General features: G+C 44.4%; 1 protein-coding gene across 2 annotated transcripts in view; it reads right to left on the reverse strand.

The window, feature by feature from the left end:
* The window catches only part of ash2l (ash2 like, histone lysine methyltransferase complex subunit), a 16,817-nt gene extending 4,209 nt beyond the window's left edge, over positions 1-12,608 (reverse strand). Inside the window, exons 1-13 of one of the 2 annotated variants that reach the window (XM_086152728.1) lie at positions 12,536-12,608; positions 11,332-11,398; positions 11,103-11,248; positions 10,929-11,017; positions 9,364-9,458; positions 8,680-8,775; positions 7,236-7,331; positions 7,091-7,166; positions 6,947-6,964; positions 4,032-4,128; positions 3,725-3,942; positions 1,947-2,114; positions 1,673-1,866 (exon numbers count right to left, since the gene is read on the reverse strand). In XM_086152728.1, the coding sequence (XP_086008854.1) occupies positions 1,673-1,866; positions 1,947-2,114; positions 3,725-3,942; positions 4,032-4,128; positions 6,947-6,964; positions 7,091-7,166; positions 7,236-7,331; positions 8,680-8,775; positions 9,364-9,458; positions 10,929-11,017; positions 11,103-11,248; positions 11,332-11,398; positions 12,536-12,594 (1,419 nt within the window). In that variant the 5' untranslated portion in view covers positions 12,595-12,608. The remainder of the gene's footprint in view (positions 1-1,672; positions 1,867-1,946; positions 2,115-3,724; positions 3,943-4,031; positions 4,129-6,946; positions 6,965-7,090; positions 7,167-7,235; positions 7,332-8,679; positions 8,776-9,363; positions 9,459-10,928; positions 11,018-11,102; positions 11,249-11,331; positions 11,399-12,535) is intronic. The other variant, XM_086152729.1, reaches the window with a different exon arrangement.
* Positions 12,609-12,674: the final 66 nt, after the last annotated feature.

A 12,674-nucleotide genomic window follows, 5' to 3' on the forward strand; every position in this document is an offset into this window, starting at 1 on the left:
CTGTTTGAAGTGTTTTATTTTAAACTGATGTAAAAATTCCCAAACTTGGAAAAAACACTAATGTCGCACAGGTTAACCGTCCGACAGTCTAGTCCAGGGTCGGCAACCCGCCGCTCTTCCATCTTTACACTGCGGCTCCGATGGCTTGGGAAAATAAATGATAATTATTTAATTGAAGTGTATTTCATTTGTGTTAATTCCTTTTTTTAACTTTTAGTTCTAAGTTGGAAGATTATTGTGATCTTGAAATATTAAATAAAATTATATTTATTATTTTTCGCCGCTCAAAATAACGTAACACTGGTGGAAGCCGGTATACCCGCCAGCCGGTAAAGTCCCGATTTGCAGATGCTGTGCGCAGAAGTTCAGCAGCAGAAGTCCCATAAACCAGGTGAAATAAATATTTATGAAGATATTTTGCAAATATTTATTTTTTTTATTGTTTACTGACACAGTGATTTTTTTCCCGATTTATTTCCAAAATTCAGGCCAAGGCTCCGCTACACGCTCTGAAAGCCCAAAGCTCAAAATGAGTTCATTACATAAATAAAATTTAATTTTCTCCGTAATACTTTGTGAATTTCAGAAGCAACACACTTGTTCATACAAAGTGTAAAGGTAATAAAAAGCAATATATACAGTGGTACCTTTATTTTAGACGTCAAAAAGTACCGTAATTTCCGGACTATCGAGCGCACCTCAATATTAGCCGCACCGGCTAGCCGATCGCTATCTCGGTCTTCCTCTTGCGCACTAAAACCGTCAAAGTCGTCTTCTTCGGTGTCGGAGTTGAACGGACTCAGAATTTCCTGATCATTTCATCGGTCCGATGAGACGAGGATAAACGTTTTAGCGGCGTAAAGCCCGTGAGCGCCCCCCCACCCAAAAAAAGTCCATATATTAGCCGCTAGCGGATATATCGATCGGAGAGCTGGCGATCCGATGCATCGACACGTCCGCAAGAGTATCGATCCATGTATGCATTTTCCCTGTCTATCTTTCGTCTGCTCTGAGGCGTAATTCTCACGGTAACCTACTTTGTCTCCACCTACTTCGCTTCCCTTCCCCTCTTTCTGCACAGTCTTTCAGCGGACACACCCTCTTTGGCACAGCACTCGCTTTTAAACATTCGGGAGGCGGACATCGATATGGCTGAGAAGGACGCGGACTTACACACTCCTGTAGGTTTAAAATCGTTCGTGTGGAAGTATTTCGGCTTCCGCAAAAACGGGAAAGAATTGGTAAAGGATGTGGCGATATGGAAAGAATGTGGAATTGAAGTTAGCTACCGTGGCAACGCTTCTAATTTGTCGGCTCACCTGAAAAGACGGCGTGGTGTTGTTGAAGGCGAATGTTCAGAAAAAGCACAGCGCCCTGCCCAGCGGAGTACGTTTTTCCCACAAAAGTTACCGAGCGGTTCGAAAAGGGACAAAAAAATCGTTAAAAAAAAATCGTATCGAATCGAATCGTTGCCTTGAGAAATCGTATCGAATCGTCATGATGGCTCTGATTTACACCCTTATTAGCCGCATTGTTGTTTACGTGAAAAAAGTCGCGGCTTATCGCCCGCAAAACACGGTAATCGCGGCTCCCAGTGTTTTCTTTTCCGAGGAAACCGGGTCCAAACGGCTCTTTGGGTTACAGTTTAACGGCGTGGCCTCGGCGGGCTGACCTTGTCCTTGTAGGTGTCCGGCAGCGCCCTGGCCGTCTCCGTGCCGTCGGGCAGCTCGATGAAGAACCCCAGCGTGTCGCCCTGGCCGTAGCCCGACGAGTAGTGTTTCCCCAGCGACTGGTGGAAGCGGGTCCCCTTCTTGCTGCGCCACGAGTAGCTGAACTTGTCATAGCCCAGCGGCGCCTGCAGGTTCCCTGGGGTTCGGCCACGATAATATGGATTGGGAAAAAAAAATAACAACCCGGGAAAAAAGGATTGGTAAGCGACGACATACCCAGGGGCTGGGACCAGCCCAGCCGGGCGGCCGTCTCGGCCGGCATGTCGTCCACGGAGACCTCGAAGTACCAGGCGCCCTTCCTCACGCCGTGCGAGGCCCTCACCATGGAGTAGCCCTTCTCGCCGGTCACCGTCAGACGGTCGTCGGAGATCTTCAGCTGAGGCGCTGCGGGGCGGAAACCGCCCCAAAAAGAGGAAAGACGCGTTATTATCAGCTTGTCCCCTTTTTGAATCTCACATGGCGATACGTTGGCTTGAGAAAAATAAATAAAAATGACAAAGAGGTGGAGATGAGCTTTTCACTTCGCTTAATGCGACATGGTGTTGCTATAAATGTAACTTACACTTTCCTCCACCTTACAGCTAGCTTAGCTTAGCGACAAACTGATTAAAATCCTCAGACTGTCCCCGAGCGTCTCCTCTCTCCGTCACCGTATCTCACCATCAACAACTTCTCTAGCTCTTTATTTATTTTTATTGATTTATTGATTTTTCACCCGGCGGAGCGTCCTACTATCTATAAACGCCACTTCACGGACGGTGGAGGTGGACACATTTTATACGCTCCTGACTCAGATCGAGTCACAAAACAACAACAAAAAAAAATCTACTGAGAAACACCTGATTGCCTGGAAAATTTGTACGTTGATGTGCTTGCAAATCGAGGTACGAAGCTTCAGATCTCATCACCTCACTCATTCTGTCGTCTACTTTTATACTTGTTGTTGTCGTTCCACTCTTATCCTGTTGATCTATCTTCACCCATGTTGTTGTCGTTCAGTAGTCTATTTCTATCATTGTTTTCATGGTTGTCTAGTTTAATTATTGTTCTCTATGTTTTTCATTGTTGTCATGGTTGTCTATTTTTATCGTTGCTGTCATACTGTTGTCTATTTTCATCATTGTTTTTATCATGGTTGACACCGTTGTCTATTTTTATCAATGTTGTCTATTTTTTTCAGGGTTGTCTATTTAATATCATTGTTTTCGTGGTTGTCCATTTTTTTCATTGTTGTCATACTGTTGTCTATTTTCATCATCATTGTCATACTGTGGTCTATTTTCATCATTGTTGTTTATGTTTTTCATTGTTGTCATGGTTGTCTATTCTTATCATTGTTGCCAAACTGTGGTCTATTTTTTATCAGTTGTCATTGTTGTCTATTTTTATCGTTGTTGTCTATTTTCTTCATTGTTGTCATGGTTGTCTATTTTTGTCATAGTTATTGTCATGGTTGTCTATCTTTATCATTTTTGTGGCCATGGTTGTCTATTTTTTTCATTGTTGTTGTCATTGTTGTCTATTTATACCATTGCTGTCATACTGGTTTCTATTTTAATCCTCGTTGTCATTCAGTCGATCGATTTTCATCAGTCATACTGTTGTCTATTTTTATCAGTTATTGTTGTCATCGTTTTCTGTTTTTATCATTGTCTATTTTTATGATGGTTGTCACGGTTGTCTATTTTTATCATTGTCTATTTCTATCCTCGTCATTCGGTCGATCAATTTTTATCCCTGTCGATGTTGTCATTGCCATCTATTTTATCATTGTCTATTTTTTATCATTATCGTCATCCTATTGTCTGTTTTTATCATTGTTGTTGTCATTATTGTCTATTTTTATCCTTGATGTCTTTGTCCTTGTCTCTTTTATTTACAGTCGTATTTTTTATTGTTATTCTTACGGCGTCGTGACAAAAGAATTTCCCTTACGGGGATAAATAAAGTATCATCACGACCGTATACGTCACGTATAAAATGTGTGTGTGCACCTCGGTCATGCAGCGCTAGCAGGACCTTCTCGTAGAGACAGGCCCTGTAGAGATCTCCAGGGATGGGCTTCCCGGCCCAGCAGTCCAGCTCCAGCTTCTCTGGATCCGGGGCGTGAGGGTCCGGCTCGGCCAGGATGTAGCGGTAGCCGTCCTTGTTGAAGGGGTGCTCCAGAGGGTAGCCGTGGGGGGGCAGGCGCTGGGCGGAAAACAGCGGGTCGCTATGGAAACGTATTCAACGGGTCGGTTTGATTATTTTTTTTGGGGGAAGTCACGGATCAACTAAACTATCTTGAGATCCGTTCCTCACCTCCTGGTCCTCTTGGTCGCCCCGGTCGTGGCGCCTTCCTGCTGCTGCTGCTTGCGCTTGGCTCCCCTTCCTTTCCCGGGGACGGGCGCCAGAGCACCTTCACACACACGAGTGGGGTTACACCACGCCATTTCACACACACACACTCACACACACACACACAAACGCGCTAGCAGGAAGCAGCGAAGGCAGTGTGGACGCTCGACATCCTGCCACTTACTTCGCACACACCCACAGGGAAAGCATGTTGTTAGGCCGTGTGTGTGTGTGTGTGTAGGGGGGGGAAGGCAGCAGGCACAAGAGGCTGGGATTAGTGAGCCCGGAAGCCATCAGCCTCGTCCGGTGGCGTCTAAAGCGGGGTTTCCTGACCAGGACGCGTGAGTTTTTTGTCTCAAACGGCCGAAACAGGAATACGGCGGCGCCCGCCCACCTGTCAATCATCCGGCGCTCGGCGAGGACGTCAACAAGATCTGCCACGCGATGGTTTTACCACGCAAAACTGAATCTCAATCTGCCAAGAACAACCGAGTCGTTATTTATTTTCCCCGTTTTCAGCCTCCGTTTTGTTTTCCAAACCCCGTTTTTGCTTTTTCTCATGTTCTCGCCACATTAGGAGACCATTTGGTTTGAATTCAGTTTCCTTATGTAGCGTCTTTGGTGCGATTGACGACTCAAGTGAACTTCCTGCATGGAATTTTAGGGTTAAAAATCATTAATTTAAAGGAATAAACATTTTTTTCTGTGTGTTGTATTCAATGTTTGCTAAAGATTATGGTTATAAACCATTTTAGAATCCATGTTTTGGTGGAATTTATGAAAAAAGATTGCAAGATAATCGCTAGGGAACCTTTAAAATGCATGTTTAGTTATCTTTACCAAATGAACACAATATAAAATAGAAAAATAAAAAAAAAATGACCCTGAGTGCAGGATGGGCGGTATGGATGATGAATGGGAAAAAAAAAAACATTTGGGGAAAACAAAATTCCATGAAGTGATGCCACTAAGTTGAGAAACCACCCAACAATTAGCAAGAAATCGCAGTATTTAGGATGTGCGCATTTGTAAAGTCAAAAAAAAAGAACATTACGTTGTCTAAGAAACCCGTTCCGTATGCCTGATCCTGCAGACACCTCGGATGCAAAAACATTCAACATTTTTTATTCATTTAAGTGATTTTGATTTAATTCAGGAGTCGGCAACCTTTAGCACCCAAAGAGACATTTGGACCCGTTTTCCTCGGAAAAGAAAACACCGGGAGCCGCAATTACTTTTTGACGTCTAATATAAAGGTACCGCTGAATATATTGCTTTTTATGACCTTTACACTTTGTATAAACAAGTGTGTTGCTTCTGAAATTCACAAAGTATGACAGAGAAAATTAAATTTTATTTATGTAATGAACTCATTTTGAGCTTTCAGAGCGTGTAGCGGAGCCTTGACCTGAATTTTAAAAATAAATGGGGAAAAAAAAATCACTGTGTCAGTAAACAATTAAAAATAATTATTTGAAAAATATCTTCATAAATATTTATTTTACCTGGTTTATGGGACTGAACTGAACTTCTGCGCACAGCATCTGCAAATCGGTACTTTACCGGCTTCCGCCAGTGTGACGTTATTTTGAGCGTCGAAAAATATTAAATATAATTTGATTTAATATTTCAAGATCACAATAATCTTCCAACTTAGAACTAAAAGTTAAAAAAAGGAATTACCGTATTTTCCGGACTATAAGTCGCGTTTTTTTTCATCGTTTGGCGGGGGGTGCGACTTATACTCTGGAGCGACATATGTGTGAAATTATTAACACATTATTACCGGTACCCGTATATCATTTCACATGTTATTTTCACATTGAACCACAAGAGGGCGCTATAGACCTGTGATAATCATTTCAACATTAGCGAAGAACTTAACAAAAACGGCACCGAAAAGGAAATCGTATTCTGCTGATTACAAGCTGCAAGTAGTAAAATACTCAGCCGAAAACAGTAATGGAGCTGCAGAGAGAAAGTTTGGAGTTAGCCAGAAGCTTGTAAGAGACGGGAGAAAAGCGGAGGTAACTCGAACTGAAATGACGACAACAAAAAAAGCCAATCGCGGGGTTAAAAGCTAGGCGGCCACAGCTGGAGGAACAAATGCGCCGTGCAACTTTGGTGGAAGTTATCGAACGGATGGAAAAAGCATGGGCTTCGGTGACGACCGAAACCGTTCAGAAAGACTGGAATAGTTGGAACTGGAAGTGACGAAGAGTCTGACGGAAGTGACGTAGAAGAGGAAGCGCCGCATCTTCTACCTCCGGAGTGAGCGGAGGTAGATGAGAAGTGACACTGAGGATGAAGATTTCATGGGATTCTAGTTACCGGGTATTTGGAGTGACACGGATGGTTTTGGTAAACTTCTTATCGTGTTATTTATGCTATAGCTATCGGAATAACTGTTAGTATGTTATGTTAACATACCACGCACTTTCTCAGTTGTAACGCAAGCATATCGCTCAGCCTGTTGTTGCCTCTATTCTATTTTTATTCTAAATTGTTCAAAATGCGACTTATACTCCAGTGCGACTTATGTATGTTTTTTTTCGTTCTTTATTATGCATTTTTGGCCGGTGCCACGTATAATCCGAAAAATACGGCATCACGAATGAAGGCGCGGGTTGCCGACCCCTGGTTTAAGGGAAGGGTGAGGTTAGGTGCCCGTTAGCAGCAAGCCGGAGACGAGGGGAAGCTTCGGGACGAGGGGGACCAAACAAACGCAGAGCAGACGGGGTGGAGGGATCAAGTTGCCCCGCAAAGATCTGGGGGGTCGTTTTTGAGGGTCAACTTTTATCCGCTGCTGGGCGTCACACACACACACACACACACACACGTGGGGAACCACACGGGTCAGATATGATTCACATATTCACCTGAGAAAGAGGGTCCACCTGGAACACAACACACAGAACGTCACATCCACCCGCCCTCCCTCTCCTTCTCGCACTCTTTCGCTCGCTTTAAGTCGCAATGTCGATAACTTTCCGGCGGTCTTTCCCCCCCTGCGCCCCGGTTACCGTTCAGTCCGCCGGAGGTGGGCGTCGCCGTCGACTGTTTCTGCGAGTCGTAAGAGGGTCCGATGGTTCCCAGGTCCTGGTGGACAAATCGCGATTCAGCTCCAACGCTTTCAATGCCGTTATGTGGTAGAAAAACGCGCCGTACCTGGTCCAGCAGGCCGAATTTGGGGTACTCCTCCCCGGGGTCTTTGCTGCCGGGGTCGGGGTGCTCCTTCACCAGGAAGACGTCCCGCTCTTTGCTCTGCGAGGTGAACAAGGATTACAACATAACAACAGGTAGAGGAACATCTAGAGAGGTGGAGGTATGCTCTGGAGAGGAGAGGAATGAAGGTTAGTCGCAGCAAGACAGAATATATGTGTGTGAATGAGAGGAACTCGGGTGGAACGGTGAGGCTACAGGGAGTGGAGATCAAGAAGCTGGAGGATTTCAGGTACTTGGGGTCAACAGTCCAGAGTGTAGGAGAGTGTGGAGAAGAGGTGAAGAGACGGTCCAAGCAGGTTGGAATGGGTGGAGAAAAGTGTCAGGGGTACCAAGAGATGGAAGAACATCAGCCAGAATAAAAGGAAAGGTGTACAAGACAGTGGTGAGACCAGCGATGATGTTTGGACTAGAAACTGTTCCAATGACCAAAAGACAGCAGGCAGAACTAGAGGTTGCAGAGATGAAGATGTTGAGGTTCTCTTTGGGAGTGACCAGGATGGAGAGGATCAGGAATGAGTCTATCAGAGGAACAGCACATGTTAGATGTTTTGGAGAGAAGGTCAGAGAAGCCAGACTGAGATGGTTGGGTCATGGACAGAGGAGGGATAGAGAATATATTGGTAGACGGATGCTGGAATTGGAGCTGCCAGGCAAGAGGTCTGGAGGAAGACCAAAGAGACGGTTTATGGACGTCGTGAGAGAAGATATGAAGGTAGTTGGTGTGAGAGAGGAGGATCCAGAGAATAGGGTTAGATGGAGAAAGTGGATTTGCTGTGAAGACCCTGAAGGGAAAAGATCGAAGGAAAAGAAGAATTTGTCACAGGGGTGCAGGACATGTATGACCAAGACAAAATGATGATTGAGATGGTTTGGACATGAACAAAGGAGTGTTCATGGTGAAGATCTGGGTAGAAGGTTGCTGAAGGTGGAGCTGCCAGGCAAGAGGTCTGGAGGAAGACCAAAGAGAAGATTTATGGACGTCGTGAGAGAAGATATGAAGGTAGTTGGTGTGAGAGAGGAGGATCCAGAGAATCGGGTTAGATGGAGAAAGTGGACTCGCGCTGGCGACACCTGAAGGGAAAAGCCGAAAGAAGAAGAAGAAGAAGAAGACCGGGAGGAAGACATCAGTGCGAATCAACGAATAAATCCAGACTAGGGAGCTCTGGTCTGATTAAGCCGGGAAGCATCGCTCGGGAAGTTAGCGCCGGCGCCCCCTGCTGACAAAAACTAGCAATCGCGCCAAAAAGTTCAGTTCCAGGAACTCCTTCAGCGGGAGCTTTGCATTGCAGCTGGAAGTAAAAACACACCAGCGAAGAAGACGACGATGGTGTGTTGGTGTGTTCGTTTGAGGTGTAAACAACGCGTTTGCAGCCTGTTTACGCCTTACCATGGTTTTGACGATGTTGTTGGGCCAGGTGAGCTTCCCGGGCCTCTGGCGGGTGGTGATGCACTCCCAGTACTTGTCGATGAACGGGATGATATCCTGGAACGATACCGGGAAGATTTAGAAAACACAGGAATCAGGCAGCGTCATTGATATTATATATACTGTCTTTTTTTCCCATTAATGCAACGAGGATAAGGAAAGGAAAAAACAAGGAAAAAATGAAGAAAAAATAAGGAAAAAATAGGGAAAAAAATAAAGAAAAAATAAGGAAAACAATAAGGAAAAAATAAAGAAAAAATAAGGAAAAAATCGAGCACTTTAAAATAAACCGATTGCATTCCAGGATTTTTTTTTTTTAATTGAATGAATCAAATTATTTTCCATACAAGCAACTGAAGGGCATCGATTGTAAAGGGAGAGAAACTGGAAAATAGTCAAAACAATCATTATTTCTTCCTGTGTATTGGTAAATACGGAGAGACTTTTTTTAAATGCTTTTACGCATCAGATTTTTGTTTTTCTTAAGGTGTATTTTTAGCTTGTATGTCTTACTGCTGCTGCTGCTGCTAAACAATTCCCCAACGTGGGATCATTAAAGTACATCCCATCTGATGCAGATCTAAGTATCATAAACGGAAAATGCAAAAAGTCGAAAAGTGAAATAAATGGTAAAGTTTGAGGGACCTTATCTTTGGAGAACATGGTCTTGGGATGCTCGTCCTGCGCCCTGGAGCGCCAGGTGAGGTTGGCCAGAGCGGTGAGACACATTTCTTTCAGGTCTGAAACACATCGCCAGCCCGTCACACACACACACTCACACACACCACATCCCGCTTTCCCACCCATTGTTTATATCGCGAATATAATAATAAACGTGAATCGACTGTGTACTCGTATGCAACAACATAACACGATTATAATGCCAAAGTCTCTGTTAACTGCCCTCCTAAATAAATGGTAACGAAAATAAAGACAGAAAAAAGAACCAGCAATCATTAGAGCCGGTCGCCACGTATTATGCAGATAATATATTGCGATTAATCCAGATTTCAAGCCGGACTCCTGATATTGTCTGTTAAAAGCTCTTCTTCTGTCTCTTCTCTGGGCCTTTTCCAAAGACGTCTGTTTTTTACTCATTTTTCCAGCTTGTGGGTTCAAGGTTTGGTGCTCAAGTGACCCATTTTCATCGTTTTTCAAAATAAATATTGTTCAGACTCCGATAATAAATCCAAATAATAAATGTGTAAAACACATGCCGCTCCAGTAGGTGGCGCTGTGATTTTGCGATGGACAAAAAAAACACGCGTGCGCGCGGAGACGTTTCCTGTCTCGCCTGTTTCGGTTTGCAACCTTTTCGGGTTTGTGTTGCGTCACAGCCACACACGGACCTGCGTGTTCACGTATGAAGCGTGAGGAGCACAGGAGCTCCTGGTGGTGGTGGACAGGTTTGTGGAGAGGTTTGGACTGAACCTCCTGCAGCTCAATGTGTCTAAGACAAAGGAGCTGGTGGTGGATTTCAGGAAACAAAGGACCCGCCTGGATCCGGTCACCATCAGGGGTACTGATGTGGACATTGTGGACACCTACAAGAACCTGGGTGTCCACTTGGACAATAAACTGGACTGGACCTTGAACACCAACGCCATCTTCAAGAAGGGTCAGAGCCGTCTGTTCTTCCTCAGGAGGCTCAGATCTTTCAACGTCTGCAGGACCATGCTGCAGATGTTCTACCACTCGCTGGTGTCCAGTGCCTTCTTCTACGCTGTTGTGTGCTGGGCAGCAGGATCAAGACAGCTGATGCTAACAGACTCAACAAGCTCATCAGGAGAGCTGGATCTGTCCTGGGCGTGGAGCTGGAGTCTGTGGTGCAGGTGTCAGAGAAGCTCCTCAGCATCATGGACAACGTCCATCCCCTCCTGCACGGACACTGACGTCCTGTCAGAGCTCTTTCAGTCGTAGACTGATACCACCAAGGAGCTCCACTGAACGCCACAGGAGGTCTTTCCTACCTGAGGCTATCAGACTTTTTAATTCCTCTTCCCTCAGCCGAAGGGAATCTTCAAATCTTTGTACTTAAGATCTTAAAACACTGTATTTCTTATTCCCCCTCCTTCCTACTATTATCTATTATTATGTTTTTGCTTGAAACTCTGGCACGACAATTTCCTTCGGGATAAATAGAGCTGTTCTCATCTCATTATGCAAAAATCTTCCCGGAAAAACCCTTTAAACACCGGGTTAAAACCTACTGGCTTGCTTGCGGAGGAAGTAGGTGTTCCCGCTGTGGTGACACACGTTGCAGTGGAACACGTAGTTGGTCATGAAGGGAAGGCAGGTCCTGCGGATGAGAACGTATGTGTCACCACGAAGAGCGACGTTTCGGAATAAAAAGGAATGAGTCCGGAAACGACAGGGATACTCACGTGGTTTCGATGCCGAAGGTGTCGGCGGTGAACCACTTCATACACAAGGCACACTGGAGCTCCACCTCGCCGAGCTGCCGCCCGCTGTCCTCGTCCCCGGATCCCGTCAGCGCGTCCGCCGCCTCTGAGCTGTCGCCGGCCGCCTCCTGCGAACACACACGGGTCTGCACGTCAGCTACACCCAGCAAGTGAATTATTTCCTTTCTCTCTCGGCGGGGATAAACGTTACCATTCCCTCTTTGCCGTTGGAAGATTCTGTGTCGATGTTGGCCGGGATCTCGCTGAAGGAGGCGTCTCTGCGGGTTTGTGAGAAAATAAAATTCTTTTTTTTTTTGACGTTGCGATAAACTCCACCGCTGATTCTCATGTCATTTGTTGCAAATCTTAAAGAGTTGAGCAATTTCTTGCTAATTGTTGGCTATTTTATCAACTTAGTAGTATCGCTACATGGAATTTGGTGCAGCTCGGGACAGTTGTTGACATAACTATTATCTATTACTGTTATGTTTTTTACTTGAAACTCTGGCACAACAATTTCCTTCGTGATAAATAAAGTTGTTCTCATCTCATCTCATAACTGTTTCCCCCCCATTTTCTTTTCACTCATTCATTATCAATACCATCAATCCTACATTCAGGATCACTTTCATCAGTTTTCCTGTCATATTGTGTAAATTTGGTTCAGATCACTAAAGACACAACAAGAAACATGCATTTTAAAGGTTTCCTGGGGATTATCTTGTTGCATGTGTCCTCACATTCAATCTAATTTACTATTTTTCATAATTTCCCCCTAACCATGGAGTCAAAATTTCAGTCCCCCTTTAAAAAAATGATATTACCATACTATTTAACAAATTGAGTCTAGTAAAATAAGAATTGAAATCTATTTACATGACTGAAGTTGCTACTTACGTTTCACCGCTACATTTAGACAAAATTATTAAGAATGTTATTTTTTTTTAAATTATAATAAAAATATAATAAGTCCACTTATAGACAATAGGGCTTATATCAAAATATGAACTTATAAACCCGATCTCTTTGTGTTGACATCCGGTACGTTGAGACGCGTTCAGAGTCGTTATTACACACCTGCCGAAATACTTCCCTTGCATTAATAAGAATTTGAAAACCGAGCCAAAGAAAACTTGAATGTATTTTAAAACGTTTTTTTTTTTTTAAGTTTAAAGTCGGATGAGTGGAACTTGGAGGTATGTTTGTGGGAAATTTTGGCTCTTTTTACGAAAACAATCGAACCTGACTCGGGTCATTCTGTAGGAAGATGCCGTTAGCTAGCCGCAAGCTAATGGCTACCATGACATCGAAATACGACATTTTGCAGTGTATGTCTAAACCATACCCATAATGTACATTTCCGCCTTCGCGACGTCAAGATATACGTTAAACACACATGAAATATGGACACAAACCCCTTCGCGGTGTCCGGTTCGCTCACTGCAGCGCTACCCGCCTCTCCTTCGGACGCCATCTTTTCAAATCGTTTAGGACGAAATATCGCGAGAGCCGAGCGGGACGAGAGCAGGAGGTCCCGACGCCACAGCGTCACCT

The sequence above is a fragment of the Fistularia commersonii genome, chromosome 9 (genome assembly GCF_037954325.1).
Source record: "Fistularia commersonii isolate RoL2024-O1a breed Wild chromosome 9, RoL_Fcom_v1.0, whole genome shotgun sequence".
Classification (NCBI taxonomy): domain Eukaryota; kingdom Metazoa; phylum Chordata; class Actinopteri; order Syngnathiformes; family Fistulariidae; genus Fistularia; species Fistularia commersonii.